The following is a 22,827-nucleotide window of genomic DNA, read 5'->3' on the forward strand; positions in this document are numbered from 1 at the left end:
GACACCATGACCAAGCCAACTCTTACAAGAACAACATTTAGTTGGGGCTGGCTTACAGGTTCAGAGGTTCAGTCTATTATCATCATGGTTGGAGCATGGCAGCATCCAGGTAGACGTGTCACTGGAGATGCTGAGAGTTCTACATCTTGTTCCAAAGGCAAATAGAAGAAGACTGGCTTCTAGGCAGGTAGGATGAGGTTCTTAACCTCACAGTGACACACCTAATCCAACAAGGCTACATCTACTGTAATAAGGCCACACCTCCAAGTAGTGCCACTCTCTGGGCCAAGCATATTCAAACTACCACACAATGCCTATTCATATAGCCATATATCATATGTAGATTTGTATAATTTTTATGCCTTGGAAAATACAAAATACAAGATTTTTTTTAATTAAACTAAGCTAGATATTTTGAAACTTGTACATTTTTTATTTAGTTTGGATATCCTCTAACGTCTACTTGGTATTTATTTTGTATCCTTGGTGCTATGTTTTATATTTTCTTCCTGTGATTTCTATTGTTTCCTATTACCCTGAGACACCTTACACCCCACCTCCCTTGATTCTTCTTCCTCCTTTGCTAAATTACATATTTATATGATGGTATCTAAAAGTCAAAGTGCAGGTTAGAAACAAAGCTTAAAACAGTGTCATCATACCTAATTTTATTTGTTTTTTTTTTTTTTTAAATAGCTCATTGATGAACATGGGTTTGAACCAACAGGAGGTTTCCATTTAATTTGTGTTTGGGATTGTATAGTGTGAGCGTTCATAGTGTTCGCTGCACTTTGTTACAAGTTTGAACCAGCCATCTTAGAGACTCTATCAAATATCCATAAAATTGCACAGTATAGTCCACCTTTCCCTTGGTTAGATATAGACACATATATCATCCTTTTCCTTTGCTAGAATAATGTAGAAATTAGTGGGGTTTGGCTGCATTTTAAGAGGAGGAAGAACATTTCTGGAAATTTCAGGGGAACTTTCCCTGAAAATAGAATTTGCTTTAAAAAAATCCATATGTATTCTGTGGAAAATAAACCATAAAAAGCAAATGTCATTAGCAGAGCTTTGAGTTTAGCACAGAATAATAAGTCAGAGTCCATTGGGAAGCAGTCCTCCCCAGATTCAGTCCCTGAGACCCTTGTGACTGGAGAGAAATGGCTTCCAAAAGCTGATCTCTGACCTCCATGTGCATGTGGTGGGCCATGCCTTTCACCCTTACAAAGTAAATAAACAAATGTAGAGAATTAATGCAAGCAACTGAATTTACTGCAAAGTTGCCTTTTCACACTGTGGTTTCAGAAGAAGGCAATAACAGGTACTCAGTGTTAAGATGGCGCTGCATTCTGTGAAACTCAGATTAACATTTTGCATTTTCAGTTTCTCATCAGTGGTTAAATTATGGCCTCAAGACCTCAGGCCTCAGTACACATAGCAAATGCAAATGTGCGCATGAAATCCATGCCACTCTCTTACACCAATCAGCCACTTCATAATCCAAGCATCATGTAGCAAACTTTTATCATGATCATTTAGACAGGAACTTTCTTGTAACAGCACTGTATAAAAGCTAATGAGGAGACATCCTTATGCCTAATTCTTAGTAACCACCAGCTACTGGGATGGGCTGGTTAAATCATGAAGGTCTTCACTGCAGCCCTCTATGCCAGGAGCAGAGATAGACGCTCATCTTTCTTGGTAGTTTGTGTTGTTAACATCATTTTTATTTTGCCTAGTTTCTTAAGAGAGAAGAGGCATTTGTACATTAATGATTACACTTTCACTGCTTTTTGTTTTGAGGAATAGCTTCATTTTTATATTTTGGTTAATTCTGCAAGTATATATCAAATGTGTAGCTATAGACTATAAGGAAATAAAAATTTAATAGTATGAGAATTTCATAAAGAACTAAGTATATGAAAAAGTTTATTAAACAAAGTACTTGTGGTTATTTAAATGAGAGTATTGATTAACTGGGCCTATTTAGTTGAGAGAATATGATAGAAAATAATATTGTCTTAATCTCTATTATATATAACTTTTATAAAATGGAAGATATTTTAAATTCATGAAAATGATATCTAATACTTTGTACAAGAAATTATTTAATTTAAACTTTGATGTTTTTTCTTGTGTTTTGTTTGAAATCACTATTTTAATTACCTATGCATTTATTTTATAGAGCAGCGTATATTCATTATTTTAAAATATTTATTAAATTTCTGAGAATTTCCTACATTGTAAATCTTATAACTCCTCCCAGCTACATATAGTTTTTAACATAAGGTTTTTCTTGTGTGAAGAAAATTTGCAAATGACTGTTGAAAGACAAGAGTGAGGGTTTGAGAGCAATTTTTTTTTATGTTTTACATCTTTTATATTTCACAACAAGATTTTGTTATGTAGCTGAGGTTGATCTTCAACTAGCAGTCTTCCAGTCTGAATGCTGAGGTGACAGCATGGACCAATCTTAATCTAAAGGGACAAGTGGCAAAGTTGTTCATGATGCTGTTCGTGGGAAAGGAAAAGGCTTATCATGTGTAGACTTTGATGTAAAGGAAACAATTGTCCTGAAGTAAAACTGTCCAGACCATGTCCACACAGACAATTTTATCCAATTAGATAAGCTAACTGCTTTAATCCTACAAAAACTTAGTATTCAATATTTTGGTGGTATAATGTTTTTGGCTACAAAATAAATATTTTTGCTAGTAAGGAAATGCTTTGCCTTTGATTAATATTTTTAACCTTTGCATAAGGTTTTTTTTTTTTTTAATTGCAAAATGGATTGGCAAACTGATCAGATTTCACATCAAAGAGAAAACTTGGGCTTTTACAATGCTTCAATTAGTAGTATTTCCTATTGTGCTCCCGTAAATTCTAGAAAGTACTTTACTTATTACTCACTTATTTGTGTTAAGGAACTAGTTGCATGAAACAGTATATGTATAAAGTTTATCTTGACTGGAAAGTTTCATTGAGTTTTTTGGTAGAAATAGAAAACTAATGTTACTTTCTGTTTTAAAAAATGGTTTCCTAATGTTACAGTTGATTTTAAGATTCATGTTTGTTTTGTTTTGTTTTACCAGAACTGCTTAGCGAACATAACAGCTGCCAGTGCATGTGACCTGTGTCCGGCATAGAACTCTTTAAAGTGAATTCCAGTTAACTGTGCCCTTTCTGAGTGCTGATCTGCTGTTAAGCTGTTTGTAAGCTCTGTTTGTAAGCTCTGTGGTTCTGGAATTGTACTCTCAGTACAAATGTCTGTAAAGTGTTTGGTGAAGATGGATGTCAGCTGATGTTTTTTAGCATAATTTTGAGGGAACAGCCATTAAGCATTTAAAATAAAACTTTATAAATATTTCTGTAAAGGGACTTTTAATTCTAAAAGTAAGTATAAAAAGAAAAAGTCCACTGCAGTTCCACCATGCAAACCAGCCTCTCTTAACAGTGAGTTTTAAAGCATTGACTGCTGTATAGATTAAATTGTTTATAAATCCTCACTATTAGAAGCAGCCTCACCCTGTACAACTTCTAAAGGATGCTTCCTAATGACATCAGAACCCAGTTTTTGTGAAGAAACAAGTCCAGCTTGCTAAGCAGCAGCAGCAAGGAAGGGAGTCGTGTGTTTGGAACTTCAGAAACAAGCGTGTGGGTTTCTGTGAGCCAGCTATGTCACAGATTTTCCAGAAGTAGGGGAAATGGAACCATAGTTACTGATCTGTCTCTTGATGAGGCAGAACAATACGAAGAGTTGGTAGGATGGGAGGTGAGATTCTTAGCTCTAATCTCAAGTGGCTAAAAAGTGGCAAAAGGAGCTCACAGGGAGTCATTTGTCCTTAGGCAATTCCAGCAGCTTCCAGTAGGGTTTGACTTGACTGGAACAGCACATGAACTCCTAGAGACTGGTTGAGCTGCTTCCACCAAGTTGTAGCCCTAATTTACAATATGATTTTTTTTTTTTTTTGAGAAAAGCCTCTAACATGGTAATTAACATTAAATGAGGGTAGAGCTCTGTGGTGGCTTAAATGAGAATGGTCATCATAGACTCATATGTTTGAATACTTAGTCCCCAGTTGGTGGAATTGTTTGGGAAGGATGAGGAGGTGAGGTTTTGTTGGAGGAGGTATGTCGCTGGGCAAGGGCTTTGAGGTTTCAAATGACTGTGTCAGGCCCAGTCTCTCTCCTTCTCTCCTTCTCTCCCTCTCCCTCCCCCTCCCCTTCCCCATCCCCCTCCCCCTGTGTGTGTGTATATGTGTTTGTGTCTGACAGTCAGTCTCACACTAAGTGTTGTCACGGGATGGAAGTGCTCAGCTCTTACTCCAGCACCATGACTGCCTGCAGCTGTGCTCCTCACCATGATGGTCATAGTTTTTACGCAGTCAAGTCTATGGCAGTGTTTTACAGAACTCCAGAAAACTAATATAGACTAGCAACTGTAAATACATTTAGCATTTATTGATGTGCTTTTTTAGATTTATTGGTATGCTTTTGAATCATGATTCCCACCCCCTTGAATTTGAAATGAGCTGACTCTTTTCTGTTATTGAGCCACTATCTTATTCTCTTTTTTATTGAAAATAGATTTTTTTAGAAAGAAATTATGCAATATTCTGATTATGGCTATTTCTTCCCCAATTCCTCCCAGTTGGTTTAATAAGCTCCCCTCCCATCCAGATCCAGTCCCTTTCTGTCTCTTGTTAGGAAGTTAGAAAACAAACAGGTATGCAAGGAATAATAATAAAATAATAAGATAAAACAAAACCAAGTCAGAATAGGACAAAACAAACAAACAGAAGAAAAAGAGCCAAAGAAAAAGCAGGAAAAACACATACAGACTGAGAGACACACAGACAGACAGGTTCACACAGGAATCCAATAAAAACACAGAACCTGAAGCCATAATATATAAGCGAAAGACACATTGTGAGACAAAGAGCCTCCAGAGATGCCATTGAGTTTGTTGTGTGTTGGCGTCTACTGCTGGGCATAGGGCAGCAATGTAGCAATAAAATGGCTCCTAATGACATTCTGCTATACTCATAGATCAGTAACATGCTCGGCCATCACCAGAGAAGTTTCCTCCTGCAGTTGATGGTACGAAATACAGAGACCCACAACCACACATTATGCAAGAGCGAGTAGAACACTCAGCTTTACCTGGAGCGTCTCCATCAAATCCCTCCCCGTAGGACTCAAGGAACTGTACATAAGAGGAGACAGAAAGAGTGTGGGCCAGATGGAATGGAAGGCACCTAAGGAACAAAGCCTGTTAAACATAGCATAAGCGATACACATGTGAACTCACAGCTGCTGTGGCAACATGCACCAGGCCCACATGGGTCTGTACTAGATGAAGTCCTAGAGCTGAGAGAAGGGGGTATGTGCCCCACAGCTAGCCCCATTGATAACCACTTGCAAATGAAAAATTAGGTTTCTCCAAGAAAGTCTCACCTGGGAAATGAACCACCATCTTACTCTTAAAGTCTGCTAAATCTTTAGTAATACTTAGATTATCATCTGGCTTTTTACTAAGGACTGAGATTCATTTTTGAACTTTTGCTAAATATATTTATGTAATAGGAACCCAGATCACGCTAACTTTGGAAGGTAGGCATCAAGAGGGAGGTTTCCTATGATAAGTAATTGGAGATAGTTTTGGTTCTTAAGCAGGAGACACCACACGAAAGGGGTTTAATAAGAAGTAATACAACATCCAGAGCCATTTATAGTTACCGTGGCCTAAGGAGCTGTTGCTGTCGTGGGCAGCAGTGTTGGTACTAGATTCCTCAAGTGCATTTTGTTGTACTGTGTTCTGCAGGGGTAGAAAAAGTGCATATGAGAGCTTAGCTGGGCACTGAAAAGCCGAGGCAGCCGGGAGTGCTTTTACCACTGACAGAGGGGGGCTGGCATTGCTGATATCTCATTCTGTGGGCTCTCCTGGGGAAGAAGTGAACATCAGAGAACCCTAAGCTTTGGGGGGCATCAAGGAATGATGGGAAAATTATCTGTGTAGATCGGAATGTCTTAGCTTGTGATCTTAGAATTTATGTGAAAGGAAAGAAGTACAGAATTAAAAAAAAAACATGAATTCGTGCATGTAAACATATAAAAATTAATGTATTTCTTATCCAGATATTGATATTGTTAAAGACATTTGTAGTTATATTATTTACTTATGTTTGTTTATGTTGTTAACCATAGAATCCTGATTAAAACGTGTTTTCAGGATTGCTTAGAAATGCTACAATGATTCTAACCTTGGAAAAAGTGAGGTAGGGTAGCCAGTTGGAGGCCAGCCTGGGCTTATATGGTGCTAGCTCAATCTGTCTTTTGTTTGATAGGAATGCCTTGTCTCAAAAAACAAAAAAGTGTGTATATATGTGGTGGGGGGATCTTAAGTTAGGTTTCCAGTGCTAATTCCTAATATTTTATTTTGCAAAACAGAGTAACTTTTATTTTTTGATCGTGAATAGGCATACGTTCACGATGAACTGTTTGGAAGTTATTAAATCCTCCCTATTTTTGTAGAAACGTTCTTAAATGCTAATTTTGCGCGTGCACTGTTGATTTAGTAAGCTCGTTCGAGACACCCTCTGAACGTTGAGGGCGCTGTGTTCACTTCTAGCCAATGATGTTTATTTTCAGACTGGGAAGGATGAAAAGAAAGGTGGACTTTTGATGTCTTTTGTTTTCCTTTCCAGATTTTTTTCTTCTTTGAGGAAAAAATAGTTCTTAAATAGAAAGATAGAAAAATAGGCAGGAATACACAACCAGGAACAAAATCAAACATGGACTGCAGATTTGCAAGATGATTGGAGCCCTTGGTGTGTGTATTTTCTTTAGTTAGCAGGAGCAGGTGTGGGTGAAGTCTTGGGCGCAGAGGGCAGCACTGGTAAGTGTGTAATCCGTCAGAGATGGGCGAGGAGAGGAGGATTAAATGCCGGCCATGCTCCCTGGGGACCCGGGGGACCCGGGGACAAGAGGAAAACAGGAGAATACTTAAGAAACTGTGATATGCAATTCTCTGCAGTTGCAGTTAAAACTAGCTTAAGCCTATAACTATTCTTATAAAAATATTCCCAAGAGCTGAAGAGAAAGCAGTCTGTGAGTCTTAAGAATAGTTTTGACTATTGAAATTAAGTTTTAATAGTTTAATTTAGAGATTATGTATCTCAAAATCTCAACTTGGTAAAAACAGGATCTTGTCATCCCATTAGCTGTGGTCCTCATGTCCCAGGTGGCACTGAGCTCACTTGCTGAATGACAGCTTGCTTCTTACATTGGAGGTTACTGTAGTCATGAAATAGACAGGATTTTATGAGGAGCTCTAACATTTTATCAAGGAACACAAGTCTTGAATTTAAAGGAAATTATTTCTGTTTTCCACTTTGACCTCTACACAGAAGAAACTAGGGGAAAAACCGCATTGACCACTTTCATGTTTTGGACATTTTATTTAAATAAATAAATATCGTTTTAACACAGGAAGTATCTGATTCCTGTGAAGATATACATAATTTTAAGATGGGAAAGACATGATAAACAATACCAATTACAAGAAAATGAATATAGACTAGTAAATTAGGAGAAAACATTATTGAATATTTTATATCCTCTAGTCAAGACCAATCTGAAGACACTAATTAATTAAAATGATATTTAAATAAATATCATTTGTTTAAGAATATTTATTGACCGCCAAAGCAGGCATTGAAGACACTAGCAAGCTCTGGGACTGTAACTGTGAATGTGTTGGTGAGTCTGGTATTCAATTTATAACTAGAAATTTTAGGAGTTCGAACAAGAGAAAACTGCAGGTGCTTTTGGAGCCCAGTCTAGGGAAAAGTTAACATTGAAAGGAAATAAAACTTGAAACCTGTGATTCATGTAATGTATGTCAAATAGCCTAAAGAGTTGTTTGTGAGCTTTGAAACCTGGGGCTGAGAACATAGCAGAAGAGATCAGGACATGCCTGGGCAGGCCCATCGCCTCCCTATCTCCCACCCCTCTGACCTAAGTTAAATGTTACAGGCTGCTGATGTTTAAATGGACCAATCATGTGAAACCGCGCCAATTCCTCCCCCAGCCCCACTCCTTTTCTATAAAAACCCCTAGCTTCCAAGCCTCGTGATCAAATCCACTGTGTCCTGTGTGAGATATGTTTCGACCCGGAGCTCTGCCATTAAAATACCTCGTGTTGTTACATCAAGGTGTTGTGTTCTATTCGTGATTCTTGGGTGCACGCCGATTCGGGAGCTGAGTGGGGGTTTCCCTACTAGGTTCTTTCAACATAATTCAGGCAACACCAGTGTGGCCACAGACAGAGCGAGGCAGAAAGTGTGGGACTTATGTGGAGTATTCTAGGAAGCGAAAAGGGCATTCTCAGAACCCTGCAGAGACTGGAGTGCTTGGTAAACACCCTGAAGGAAGGGCCTGGTCCCTGCAGTGGAGGGATGCAGATGAGGGGGGGAGGGAGGTGTTGGTGACTTAAAGAAGCTAGTTTACAAGTATGTGATGCAAACTAGGTTCTCATCCCTGGTTAGGGGTGAAGGCATTTTAGCTGGTGTTCTTGGCCCATTTGCTTCTTTTTTTTTTCTTTTCTTTTTTTTTTCATAGCTCTAATTGCTATCTAGCATCATCTCTCTTCAGCCTGAAGGATTTCTGTTGGCACTTCTAATTATTCTCTATTATCAACCTATTCTCATTTCTGTTTTCCTGACTCTGACCTTATTTTATTTTACTGTTAGAGATACCTTTCTAGAAGTAGAATGTATGAATCTCTTCTGCCCTCCTGGTATGCTGATTCAATTACATCGACGCCCATGGATTTAGCTGTCATTTTAGAAACTTTCCCCCATTTTAGAAGGTTCCCCCCTGGATCCTTTGGCAGTGCTGGTATCAGATGCAGAGCTGTGCCTTACAGATCTGAGGAAGTGTTCAGTAGTCTGACTACTTGGGCTGAACTCTGTCTTCTACCAGCCTGGAGAATGCTTTCAGTGCCCTGCCTTAGCGTTTTCCCTCCCCCTCCTCCTCTGTTCTGCTCAGCTTCCAGCCACACAGATGCGAGACCATTTCATACTGTCTGTCCCACAGAGCTCTGATTTTTAAATCAGCCTTTTCCTTTGCAGGAGGGTTGGGTCTTTCCTGTCGACACATCTTTAATTTTACTTCTGCTCTCTCTGTTCTCTGTTTGTCTGGTGAGAATTTCATTCCAATTACTGTGCTTTCTTGGAGCAAGAGGTCCTTTTCATTTGTGCTTTTATGAGAGCCCTTGCAGCTCCATTCCTGATAGCATGTATTTCTCTCAGGTTCTCTTATGTAATTGTGTGAATTCTTTTACCTTTCTCAGTTACTTCATGTATAAACTTAGCATCGTAACCTACTTACAGACATTCTTATTGGTTACACTTCTAATGCAACATCCAGAAATTCTTCCGTTGAGATCTGTTCATTGTGAGCTATATGGGAAATGACTCTTGGTTCTCATAGATTTTTTTTTTTTCAAAGCCATTTTTTTAATTGTTCAGGGGGAGGTCAGTTTGCCTGAATTGAAAGTGTAGACTGTCCTGTGAGGAATGTGGCTTAAGCTTCTTCTGGGACTTTCTTGATTCCCTGGAGTGCTCCTGAAACTTAGGGTCCAGCAGTCTGCCCATCCCCTCCTACTCTAACCCCTCTTGGTCAATGACCCCTTCCAACTTCATTCCTTAAAAATAAAATAATAATAATAATAATAATAATAATAAATAACCCCTTGAGTTGAGCTGAGTTAGTGCTGCTCATGCATACAAGTATGGAGCAAGCTATCCACTGAAGTATAGTCAACCTACCAGAGACCACACCTAAAGAAAATGGACTTTCTCTCCCTGGTATCCGCGACCTGCTACCAGCGACTCAGCTAGGGGAAAGGGCCCTTGTGCCCCTTCTCTATCCATGCTGGAGCACTGCATTGATCTCGTGCAGGTCTCGTACCTGCATCCACAGCTGCTGGGGGCTCGTAATGTCCTGTCACGTCCGGAAGTCACTTGGCCCCCAGTCCTCCCCACCAGTCCCGTCCCCCTCCCCCTTCACCTCAGATCTTAAATCCTCAGGCTTGCTGCCAACGCCTTGCCCTCCAATCTGATTTAGTTTCCTTTTTAAAGTCACTAATGAAAGTTTGCAATTACTTGCTTTTTGTGTGTATGTGTATTTGCCTATCATTATAAAAATTAAATTGTATTACATGGGAAACAAACAGTTCAGCTTAACTTGGAGAGTTTGTGAAGAAAAGAAGAAACTTTAAAATATAATTAACTTTATCTAGTCTTACATTTTAGATATGATCATAAGCTTACTTTGCTACTCTTAAGTATAGAATTCAGTGTATTAAGCCGTAAATATACTTAAATTTGTAAGTGCTAGGTTACTTATCAACTGAAATTTTACCTTGCTGGGAATAAATGGATTATTTTAAAACATTGTACATAAACTAGCTTGACTATTTTCTATTCATATTTTCTTTCTATAGTAAAGTTACATAACTAAAATATTACATAACTAAAATGTTGCAAATGGTCAACTATTTGTAACACTTTAGATATGTATCCTTACTATTGTGATGGTTTATACATGTTTGGTCCAGGGAGTGGAACTATTAGGAGGTGTAGCCTTATTGGAATAGGTGTGTCTCTGTGGGTGTGGACTTTGATACCCTGGTCCTACCTGCCTGGAAGTCGGTATTCTGGTAGCAGCCTTCAGATGAAGAAGCAGAACTCTCAGCTCCTCCTGCACCATGCCTGCCTGGAAGCTGCCATGCTCACACCTTGATGATAATGGACCGAACCTTTGAATCTGTAAGCCAGTCCCAATTAAATGTTGTCCTTATGAGAGTTGCCTTGGTCATGGTGTCTGTTCACAGCAGTAAAACCCTAACTAAGACTATTTACTATTATTTTTTGGAATTCATATGATATGCTTCTTTTGAAATACATATAGAGTTTTTAAAATTCAAATGATAAGTGATTTGGTAGTGGTCGAATCTGACAAGAATTATAGACAACTGAGTATATTAATTGATAGGGTCTGGACATGAACTTGTGGGGTCCATACCTTCATTCGTAAACCACGGAATGCTGAGTTGTTGAGGTTGAGGGGAAATAAGAAGTCAAGCTGAAAGACTTACATAATCTTTGTTTCTTGATTTTACTTAACTCCTTGACTTGGAGAAAAAAATGGTCTTTTATCTATATTATATTTCCCACAATGAGCCAACTAGCTTGGAGAATAGCCTTAAGCAGCACACAGCTGCCTCGGAATGACCGGGTACTGTTTCCTAGTCGGCAGCAAGGAGACTTGGCTACAGGTCATTATCATAGCCTGCTGGTGTTTCAAGCCTTAGCTAATAGTGCCCATAGTGGGGGTGGTGCTGCACTCTGTGCACCACAGGGAAAGGCCAAAATAACAGGGGTCATCGCTGACACCATCTGTGGAACTTGGCTAGATGTTTTGCCTTTTTAAATTAAATTTCAATATCAATTGATAAGATACATAATTGTAACATCTATCTCCTAACATTGGAATCCAGTTTATCTGAATAGCTGACATTAAGTAAATATAATCTATCACAGTCTTCATCATTGAAACTCAGGAAAGAGCCAGCACCATTCCCCGTTGTGGTACAGTATTGCAGTGTGGCACAGAACACTGCCTTGCCGAGCATTCAGGGATAGGGAGTCTACCCCGCTGTGCTCTTCCCCCTCCCGCTAGTGTTCTCTGCGTAGCTTTCTTAGCTGTATCTGTCAGAGCACACAGTCTCAGGGGCTCCGCAGGTGCTGAAATTCTAAGACAAATTTCACCTGAGTGTCTGTGGGCCTCCAACTGGGGCGCTCACATGCAGGTTCATGCTAGCAGTGGCAGTAGCTCACTTACAGTGATTCATGTCCTTCCTGTGTAACACAGGCTGCCTCCTTCCTACAGTGAACACAGCAGTCAAGTCAGAGAGGTCCTGGAGCCTCTAGCTCATGACCACAGGCTCCACATGTTTGTTTCTCTCTTCTAGGAGGTGTACAAACCTCTTTTGTAATGTATGTCCTTTTAACGCATTTGTCTTAGAGCTACTAGGTTGTTGTCTTTAAGGGTTTTTTAACTTGCATATATTTACATGTAAAGATGGGCTTTGTTGTGGCATTTACCTAGTGTAAATAATATATTTGAGCATGGTCATGATGCACTCTCACTATCCCCTTCCTCTACCCAGCCCGTTCGTTCTCTTGTACTTGGTATGTGTATATATACTGATGATGTAATGTAGCATGGACAGGAGCACTGACAACTTAGTACTGACTACACCCTTCCACTCACCTGTCCGCAACCTCTGCAGCCATTAGCTGCTGCTAGTCAGGCAGGAGGCAGCGGGCCCTTGTGAACCCCTTACCACTCATAGTTAAACCTCATCCTGATTCCTCTTTGCTCTCTTTGCTTTCTGTGAGTCATTGAGATATCATCTCTCAGTTTCTTGTGTCATTGAGATATCATCTCTCAGTTTCTTGTGTCATTGAGATGTCATCTCTCAGTTTCTTGCTTCTTCTGCCACATCTACTATTCACAGCCATACCTCCTGCCGTGGTGGAGTCTCATCCCTCTGGAACTGTAAGCTAAAGTAAATTCTTCCTTTCCAAAGTTACTTTTGGTAAGGGTATTGTATCACAACAATAAAAGTAACTAATGCCCTAGCCTACTTCAAGCCTTGTCTCTCTGACAAGCCTCGAGTCTGTGAGAAACTTCTGGTGAGTGAGAAAGCCTTTCTCAAAAAACAAGTTAGAGAGCAACTAAGGAAAGACAGCCAAGATATCCACACATGTGAGTGCATGCACACACACACACACACACACACACACACACTAAATTTTACTGAATTGAGTGCAAAACATTAATCTGTCAGTCCGCATTGAAAATTATGGTTTAAATTTAGTATAAAATTGTGATTTGGGTTAAAAAAACAAGCTATGTTATTCCTAATCTGCTTAATCAAAGAAACAATATCACTGAGTTTTTTTAAACATATGCCATATCCTTAAAAATCAATTTCATACAAGACATTGCTACTAGCATGTGAGAATTACATTGTTTGAAGGAAATGTGCTTCCATGGCTAAATGCAGAGTCTTCAAGATGGTTTAAGATCACCCAAATGGCTAGTCCAACCACTTGGACACATTAAACAGACATTTTTGGAAATGATCGAAATGATTATTTCGTTAACTATTATCCCATGATACTGTACCCCAGCCCTGCCTCTGTGAGGTTCTGCACTTTGCTAGACTCATTCAGTGGCAGTTTGTCCCAGATAAAATATAAATTTGAATTTTTCATGTTCTCATCAGTAGAAATAGGTTTTGTGTATAAATAAAGTTGATATTTCAGAGCATTGTCCTGGGAGCGTAGACATTTCTTTATCTTCATAACAAACTGTAGGTTAATATTAGAACACCACTTACCTTTGTATCATGGTGGATACTTTGTATGAGGTGCACTGAATAAAACCTGGAGAGGGTTTAAGCTGCTCTCTCAGGAGGTGGATCTTTTAATCCAGTTAAAAGTGCTCAGGATGCTTTATAGGAGAATCAGTAAAGAGCACACAATTGCCCAGTTTAGGTTCACTGACAGGCTTGTCTTTTGACCTGTTAATCCCAATAATGTTCTTTGCCATGTGACTCAGTCACTACTAGCAGGTTTTTCTCTCACCAGCAGTGTGGACTGTCTGAGTGACAATTTCCTGTTAATGTTTTATTGCAGTTGTTATAAGTAATTCTTTTTAAAGTAATATCCTGCTTAGAAGCATCATTTCTTGCAGAAAACAGCCTTTCATCTTGGTATGAAAAGTTCAAGGGAAAGTGTCCTTTTAGAACTCTGGGCTGCTGCTATCTTCAGACCTGAATTTTGTACAACATGAGTTATATTGATTTTCAGAGACTATGAATGTATTCAAATGAAGAGATGATGACATCTGGAAACATGTTTTTAGATTTGTTAAATGCACCTTGATTGGAGCTAAGATGATGGTTGTGAAAAACAGTGGCTCCGTGCTTTCACCTTGTAATTGTGCCCAGTTATCTTTCCTGGCATCTGCGGATACTCTAACTCCTCGGATGGAGTTGATTTTATCAGTGCAAGTCAGGTGTGTCAGGTTAAGCACTACTGTTAGCTCATAAAGGTGCAAACGTGCAAAATTATTTTATGAAACATATTTCTTTAATAGGTATAAACAGATGGCCTCTGTTCATAATTTGACTGTGTAACAAAAAGCGGATCATTGGTCCCCATTAAAATATCAATGGTATCCTTCACAGAACTAGAAAACACAATCCTAAAATTGTTATAGAAGTACAAAAGATCCTGAATAGTCAAAGAAATCTTCAGCTAAAAATTCACAATTGGAGCCACCTTAACGCCTAACTTCAATATATACCTCAGAGCTATCTAACCCAAGCATGGTGTTGGCACAAAGACAGACTGAAGGCACTGTGTCAGAATAGAGTTCCCCACACACAGGGTCATCTCTACAGAAGCACATGCATACCCGAGAACCTCTAATCTCTTAGGTTGCTGTGAAGAAACACTGGCCAAAAGCAAGTTGGACAGAAAAGGGTTCATATAAAGGCTTATCCTTCCAGTTCACCCTCTCAGTGAGTGAAGTGACAGTAGGAACTTGAAGCAGAGAACATGGAGAAGTGCTGCTTGCTGGCTTACACTTAGCTAGATTTCTTACACAGCCAAGCCCACCTGAGGAGGAGCCACCCACAATAGGCTGGGATATCTTATATCAGTTAGCAATCAAGATGCTGACCCACAGCCATGGCTAAAGCTGGACAAGGCTTCTCTCTCAGCTGACTTTAGATTGTATCAAGCTGGCAGTTAAAGCTTACTGGGAAATCAACAAGGGATGCTAGGCAAACTGGAGATACACATTCAGAAAAATTGAAACTTGAAAAATTGAAACTTGACTCCTATCTCTCATCCTCAAAATGGAGCAACAATCTAAACGCAAGATTTAAAACTACTAGAAGAAAACAGAGGTAACTTTTGGTTGGTTCAGGTACTGAATTTCTGAACCTTAACATTGCAGGAGATGAAGAAATTCTAAGTACTGTTGCTACAGTAAACCAAAGGATTCTGTGTAGCAGAAAAGCAGAGTGAACACACAGTCTGTAAAATGGAAGAAAATGTCAACACAAAACATCTATGTTAATATCCAGAATTTATTTTAACAGTTCCAAATAATCTCTAACCAAAAATGCCATCCAATTAAAAAATGGGCAAAATAATATGGATAAATACTTCTTGGAAGAAATAAAATGACCAATAAATACATCAAAAGAAGGCAACAGCCATGAATCCTCACAGCTGGAAGCTGTTGAGAGCTCATGCTCATAGTCCCAACACTCAGGAAGCTGAGGCAGGAGGATTTCATGAGTTTGAGGTCAGCCTTGACTATATATAGTGAATACCAGGTTAGCTGGGGCTACAGTGAGAAACTGTATCTCAAGAAACAAAGCAATGGGCAGTGGTGTCGCATGCTTTTAATCTCAGCATTCGGGAGGCAAAAGTAGGCAGATCTCTGTGAGTTCAAGGCCAATCTGGTCTACAGAGGGAGCAAGGCTACACAGAGAAACCCTATTTCAAAAAAATAAAACAAAAAAGGAAAGAACACATAAAACCAACAATATAGTTCTAGAAGGGAAATAAAGTTTAAAAAAAGAAACAAAACAAATTTAAAATAAAGTGAGATACTATCTTCCTCTTAAAGCTTCTCAGAAACAAAAAAAGAACATGCAGGAAAGATGTGAAGAAAAAGGAGCTTTTAAACACTGCTACTGGGAGTGTAAATGCGCACAGTTATGGAGCCTGGGTGGAAGTTCCTCAAGACACTAAAAGGATGAGGAGGCTGAAGCAGGAAGATTGTGATCCCAGGCCAGCCTGAGTTGCCGAAGGGTCAGGTGAGCAGTTACTTAAGGAAGCCACAGACTTGGCCTAGAACCCAGAGTCTAATGAAGCCTCACACTGATGGTAGCGGCCGGTTCCAGTACCAGAAGGACCAAATACAGTGTAATCCAGTACACAGCAGAGAATCTGGCGTGTTGTCAGCCTTTCTCTCTTTAATCACCTGATCAGCTTTAATCAACTGATCAGCGGGTAATTATTAGTTCACACTCTTTATTATAGTATCAACATGCCTTGTTTAAAAAAAAAAAAGATGAAGGCCGGGTGCATTTCACAAATGGAAAAAGAACACATATATACATGTATTTGAGGCATGCGTGTAATTATATAAGTATTTTACAGTTCTTTATTTGAAGACGTCCATAAGGTGCTTTGTGTCTAGTTAGGTATGCTGTGAGAAGATTTTCTAGTAAGATGAAATGTCTGCAGACCTGCAGAGACTGCAGTTGCCTGGCTTGTTTCTGAGGATCCAGTTAGAGCTGCTGAACTCCTTCTGTAGCAGCCCAGAAGCTGCAGTTCAGCTGCTTCCTGGGTCCTGCTGCCATTTAGACTCAAGGAGAGGAATTGAGAGAGCCCTTTAAAGTCAGTGCTCGACAGGTGAAATTGGCCTGTTGGGTCTGTTTTCAGAACTCAAGACTGTTTGCTGGATAATTCATAACTTGATCTCTGTGTAAATTATTTACAACTGGATGTAGTTCCACACAAATTGCTTCATTGAAATGCACCATTATTGGACACATCAGTAGCTTCTCCATTTGTACACTGAATTATATTTGATTTCAAGCATTCACATAAGCAGTCTATGGTGCCTCCGATTCCAGTGCTCTACAATATTTTACCCCTCATCAAAGGTATATGCATTAGATGGTTTTCACCTTAGAGAAGTCACATGTGAACTAATAGTATTTTTTCTGTGTGTCTTTGCTTTAATAATAATTACAGAATTGAAACTTTTTTTAATGTGATCTATCTCCTTTTGTTTTGTTGTTTTGTTTTGAAACAGGTGGTGTTTCAAATGGGTACCTGTCAGTTAGCATAAGTGACTGGCATAGCAATCCAGTGACAGTGTCCACCCTTGCCCGCTACTAATCCCATGAAGACTCTCTTATTCCCTCTGATTCTCATGTGAGACTTTCCGTTTCTTCTGCCTCCACTGACACTGCTTCTGCAGCTGTGTCCGCCCTGGCCCAGCCTCTCCAGCTATGACAGCTGGGGAGTTGCTTTTACCTCCTGAAAGGGGTCCTGACCTTGCAGACATATTAGCCTCAAATTATTAGCTTCTGGGTTTTGTTCATTAGTCTACCTCCTCTGCAAACACAGTCCTCACTTTTCCTGGGGGGGGGGGGGGTGTCCCAGATGGCTTCCAGTCTGCAAACGGTACTTGGTCCTGGCAAGGGCCTTGTGTGATCTGTCCTTCTTCCTCCCTCACTATCCCAGCCCTTCTTATGTTATTCCATTTACACTCTTGTCCTGATGTTCTGGAAGACACCGTGCAGACCATCTCCTAGAGACTATTGAAGTTCCTTCCATTTGGGTTGTTTTAATCCTGGATATCCTTGTGTGCCCCCTCACTATTTTGGGGTTTCAATCAAATGTCAGCTTATTTATGACACTTTCTCCGAGCTCCATATGAAGGAATAGTTCTCCAAATCTTCGGTTTCAAACTAGCTACACGGGTTATTAGACAGGCTATATATTCTTCTTTGTTTATTGTGTAGTGAGCTCCTCCACCAGAATTCAGATTCCAAAAGGATAGAGGACTTTAGTTTTATAACCACTAATATTCTAAATCCCTAGAACTTTGGTCTGGAAATTCTGTTTAGTGCTCAGGGCTTAATAAACTACTGTTGTGGGCACTTGGAAGATAACTCCAACCTTCAAGTGCAGACAATGGAGGAGGCCCCGTTAGTGACATTTCAGAGGGAGGTTTGGGAAGCCCCTTCAAGACTGTCAGAGCCATTTGGTATTTTAAATTGAGAGTTTCTGGTTTGGTCAGCTAAGGTTAAAGGATCAGTATTTTGTTGTTGTAGTTGTTGTTGCTGTTTTGTTTTTTTTCCCCCCTTGGCCCAGGGAGTGGCACTATAGGAGATGTGACCTTATTGGAGTAGGTGTGTCACTGTGGGTGTGGGCTTAAGACCATCACCATAGCTGTCTGGAAGTCCATATTCTGCTAGCAGCTTTCAGATGAAGATGTAGAACTCTCAGCTCCTTTTGCACCATGCCTGCCTGGATGCTCCCATGTTCCTGCCTTGATGATAGTGGACTGAACCTGTGAACCTGTACACCAGCCCCAACTAAATGTTGTCCTTGGTCATGATGTCTGTTCACAGCAGTAAAACCCAAACTTTTTTAGGCTTTTCTAGTTTATTTATTTTTTATTTATTAATATTTTATTTATACATCCTGAATGCTGCTCCCTCTCCTGGTGCCCCCTTGCCAAGTTCTTCCCCTTGTTTTCCCTCCTCTTCACTGCTGAGAGGGTGCCTCCCCCTGAGGTCTCCCTCCTCCCTGGGACATCAAGCCTCTACAGGACTAGGTGCGTCTTCTCCCTCTGAGACCAGACAAGGCAGTCCTCTGCTGCATGTGTGTCTTGGAGAACAGTGTCAACGGGTAAACGCTTCTGGTAACTGTTTCCTCTGGGGAGCACACAGAAGCTGTACCAAGAGGACCATGAATAGAGAATTGCTTCTCCTTGCGCCTGCAATTGAACTAATGTGTAAGAGTCTCCCAGGGAGTACTGGTTTTAAAAGTAGGAAGTATCAAGGAGCTGAGGCTTGACATCGGGAGAGGCCATTGGTGAAGTTTATAGTAGAAGCTCCAGCACTGAAGACCTCATGAAGAGACGTTGAGGCTCGGAACTCGGAACTCCGTGTCAGGGTCAGAGAATCTGTAGAAAGCTGTGGTTCTTTAAATAACAATGGCCCCCAAAGCCTCATGTATCTGAATGCTTAGTCATTGGAGAATGGCACTGTTGGAGAAGTATTAGGAGGTGTGGCCTTGTTGGAGGAGGTGTGGCCTTGTTGGAGGAGGTGTGGCCTTGTTGGAGGAGGTGTGGCCTTGTTGGAGGAGGTGTGTTATTGAAGGTGGGCTTTGAGGTTTTAAAGCCCATGCAGGGTCCAGTCTCTCCCACACTCTGCCTGGCGGATCAGTATGTAGCTCTCAGTTCCTTCTCTAGCACCACATCTGCCTGCTTCCATGCTCTCTGCCATGATGATAATGGACTAAGCTTCTGAAACATTAAGCAAGCCCCTAATTAAATGCTGTTTTAAATAAGAGTTTCCTTGGCCATTGTGCCTCTCTTAGAGTTACTGTTGGCTGTGATGAAACAACAGGGACAAAGCAACTTGGTGAGGAACACATTTATCTGACTTACTCTTCTATATCCCAGTTAGTTCATCATCCAAGGGAGTCAGGACAGGAACTCAGTGAAGTACAGAAGGAACCTGAAGGCAGGAGCTGATAGAGATCATAAAGGGGTGCAGCTTACTGGCTTGCTCCCTGTAGCTTGCTCAGCCTGTTTTCTTACAGAACCCAGAACTACCTGCCCAGGAATGGCACCACCCACAGAAGGCTGCCCCACCCCCATCAAGCACTGATCAAGAAAATGCCCTACAGCAGTGGTTCTCAACCTGTAGGTTGTGACCCCTTTGTGGTCTCATATCAGATATACTTCATATTCAAATATTTACAGTACAATTCAGCAAATTTAGAGTTACGAAACAGCAACAAAAATAATTTTACAGTTGGGTTCACTAAATGGTAAAAAGTAAGCAATCTAGTAGCTAATGATGAGTTTAGAAGATGAGGCCTGGCTATAGTCTACAATTGTAGTACTCAGGAGACTGAATCTGGAGGACTGGGAGTTCAAGGTCAGAATGGGCTACAAAGAAACATCCTGTCTACATTAAAGTGGGAAGAGGAGGAGGAGCAGGAGGAGGTGGTAGTTACTTTGTATCAATCATTTTAGTGGAATACACAATGCATACTTTACAAAGAAATACAATGTCATTCTCTCGAGCTGAAGTTAGGAAACATCACCTGTATCCTCTCCTGCTCTCTTACTGACTCAGCCAGTAGTCATGTTAGTCGTTTTCTGCTGTCCAAAGCTAACTCTATTGACTGTTCTAATGTTGTGTAGTAGTGGGGCTGGAGAGATGGCTCCGCAGTGTTTGGTGTTCCCAGCACCTGCATGGGAGCTTACAACTATGCGTATCTCCAGTTATAGAGGATCCTGTGCCTTCTTCAGGTCCCCAAGGGCTTGTGCATATATGATGTAGTATGCAGACAGACAGTCATACAAGCAAACACACATGCACAATAAAAAGTACGCTAATCATTTCAGTAAGTCTTTTTAAGATGTATAGTAGTTTTGCCTATTTTAATGCATTTTAGAAACAAAATTAGTGAAAATGTCCTCCTTTGTCTCTTAGTTCTTACTTTACCTTCATATTGGGGAGACTCCTCTATATTTTATATGACACTAGTTTGTGTGTGTTCATACTTGAAAGTTTCATTTATAACACAATGTATTCATGCATTTCTTCATAATGGAAATAAGTTTGTACTGTGATTGATACTTATGTGCATGCATATCTGGTATGTATATACTTGGATACAAATCACTGGATCACAGAATTTGCTTTCGTAGATAATGGCAGTGTTTGATTGTCGAGTTAGTTGTACCAGTTTTCTTCCTTTGAGTTGTGGTTTCTATATTTCCCCATTCTGGCTTTATCTTTTAACTATCTTTTAAGGTGTTTCTGATGAAGATAAATTATCTTTTAAAATATGATCTAATTTTAAAGTTTTATTTCTCAGTCTTGTTCTTTATTATTTCTACTTTCTGTTTTGTTTAAGAAATAACTCCATTCCAAGTCTATGAAATATTATCTAGTGTTATCTAAAAACATTTTCTTTACTCTAGTCTTCCTTAATTATACTATATAGCACTAAAATTCAGACATATTCATCTTCTATGTATAATTTATTTTAGTGGACTAGCTATATATAAAATATATATATATATATATAAAATGGCTACAGTATACAGTATATAATTATACATAATACAGTATATATAATTTTCTTAATTATATATGTAATATAGCATATATGTAATTCTACATAAATAAAAGCCCCAGAAATAGAAAAATTAGATAAATGCATATACATTCTAGTATTTTTTTCTGATTTTATATTGACCACTATAGAATTAAATCATATAATTAAGTTGATTATTTAAAGTATATAGGAAACTGAACTACTTAGTAGTCTAACCAGAAAGCTTTTCACGGGAAAATTTCCCTTGATGACCATTTGAGAAAATATACTATCTGCAAGGTAAAAGTTATTCTCTACATTTTTATAAGTAGTAATATCAGAATACTTCTACTCTCCAATTAGTTAGGTATATGGTAGACACTAAATATTTGAGTTTTTCAAAAATGAAGATTTAACTATTTTTGTTTAACTTCTCAATTAACTCCCAAATAGCTCTCTATTTATCTAACGATTTTCTTATTTTGCTTATGAAAAGTGAAGGGGAAATTTGCCTACTTGCATTTTCCTTAAGGTACTGTTTTTTAAAGCCTTATTTTTCCAGACCATGAATTTCTGGTTTCTGGCGGCTTTTCTCCTTGTGACCCAGGGCTGTTGTTCACTGTTTCCCTCCCTTTCAGAGAGTTCCATGTGTGTTAATCAGCAGTTATCAACCTGGCCGGTTCACTGTGGGGTCTGAGAATAAGTGCATTCCCTGTTTTTTTGAAGGAATTGAAATTCTAGAGGAAATTTGTCTGCTTAAGTTCCTATGTGTTTATTTTACCTTTTGCCTGTTCCTCACGGGGTGTGGGGTGGGGTGGTTATTTTCAGGTTCCTACATAATTATCTTTTAAATTGCTAGCATTTTTCTTTGCCTCAAAAATTAAATCTAATGACCTTTTTCTTGAATCTCTATGTGATTGAAGGGTCAAAAGACAAACAGAGTTAAAGGGCAGCTTAGTATTAATTGGTTTTTAAGTAGTTGAGGAAGGAGATAGGTTTCCTGGAATTATTTAGGCATCTGGTTTCTTTGTGACTTGAACTAACTGGGCAGTAGTCCTCACAGGTGATTACATAGTTGTTAGAAGAATTGAATCCACTTTGATACAGTTTGGATGTAGGATGAAAAACAAAGCTCCCAGGGTTGGGTTGGGCAGCTTTTCCTGAGGTGACCTTTGCTTTTCAGCTGGATGAGATCGCTGGTGCTGAGAGTCTGCCTGCCGTGGGAACCACTCTCTCCTTACGAAAGGCCTGGAGCTATCATTTGATAAGGGATCTTTTCTTTTTCTCTGTGATTATTTTTCCTCCTAGTTATCCTTCTCTTTCCTAGGTAACTTCCGAACTTCTAAATCTCCACTAGTCTTTTTCCAGTGTGTTCTAGACAATCTCTTGTCTTTATCTTCTCACTCAGCAGTTAGATCTCTGAGTTCTTTAATTTTCAGCCCATGTTTTTAGGTATAATTTTGTCATTTCTTTTCTTGTCTTTTTCTCTTTTCTTTTTTTTTTTTCTTTTTTCTTTTCTTTTCTTTTTTTTTTTTTTTTTTTTTTTTTTTTTGAGACAGGGTTTCTCTGTGTAGCCCTGGCTGTCCTGGAACTCACTTTGTAGACCAGGCTGTCCTGGAACTCAGAAATCCACCTGCCTCTGCCTCCCAAGTGCAGAGAAAATATACTATTAAAGGCATGTGCCACCACTGTCTGGCAATTTTGTCATTTCTATTTCTAAAATTTTGAGCTGTGTTTTTTGTTTGCTTTGTTTTATTTATTTATTTATTTATTTATATTTACTTTATTTTATTGAGTGTATGGT

General features: G+C 39.4%; 1 protein-coding gene across 7 annotated transcripts in view; it reads left to right on the forward strand.

Annotated features, from left to right (window-relative positions):
• Positions 1 to 22,827, forward strand: part of Commd10 (COMM domain containing 10) — a 129,177-nt gene that overhangs the window by 73,639 nt on the left and 32,711 nt on the right. The window contains exon 6 of one of the 7 annotated variants that reach the window (XM_006526226.4): positions 3,096 to 6,237. The exons of the other annotated variants lie outside the window; for them this stretch is intronic. Within the exon in view, the coding sequence (XP_006526289.1) occupies positions 3,096 to 3,149 (54 nt within the window). The 3' untranslated portion in view covers positions 3,150 to 6,237. Of the gene's footprint in view, positions 1 to 3,095; positions 6,238 to 22,827 lie in introns of those variants that run through there. 7 annotated transcript variants of the gene reach the window in all.

Source organism: Mus musculus, chromosome 18, assembly GCF_000001635.26.
Source record: "Mus musculus strain C57BL/6J chromosome 18, GRCm38.p6 C57BL/6J".
In the NCBI taxonomy this organism is placed as follows: domain Eukaryota; kingdom Metazoa; phylum Chordata; class Mammalia; order Rodentia; family Muridae; genus Mus; species Mus musculus.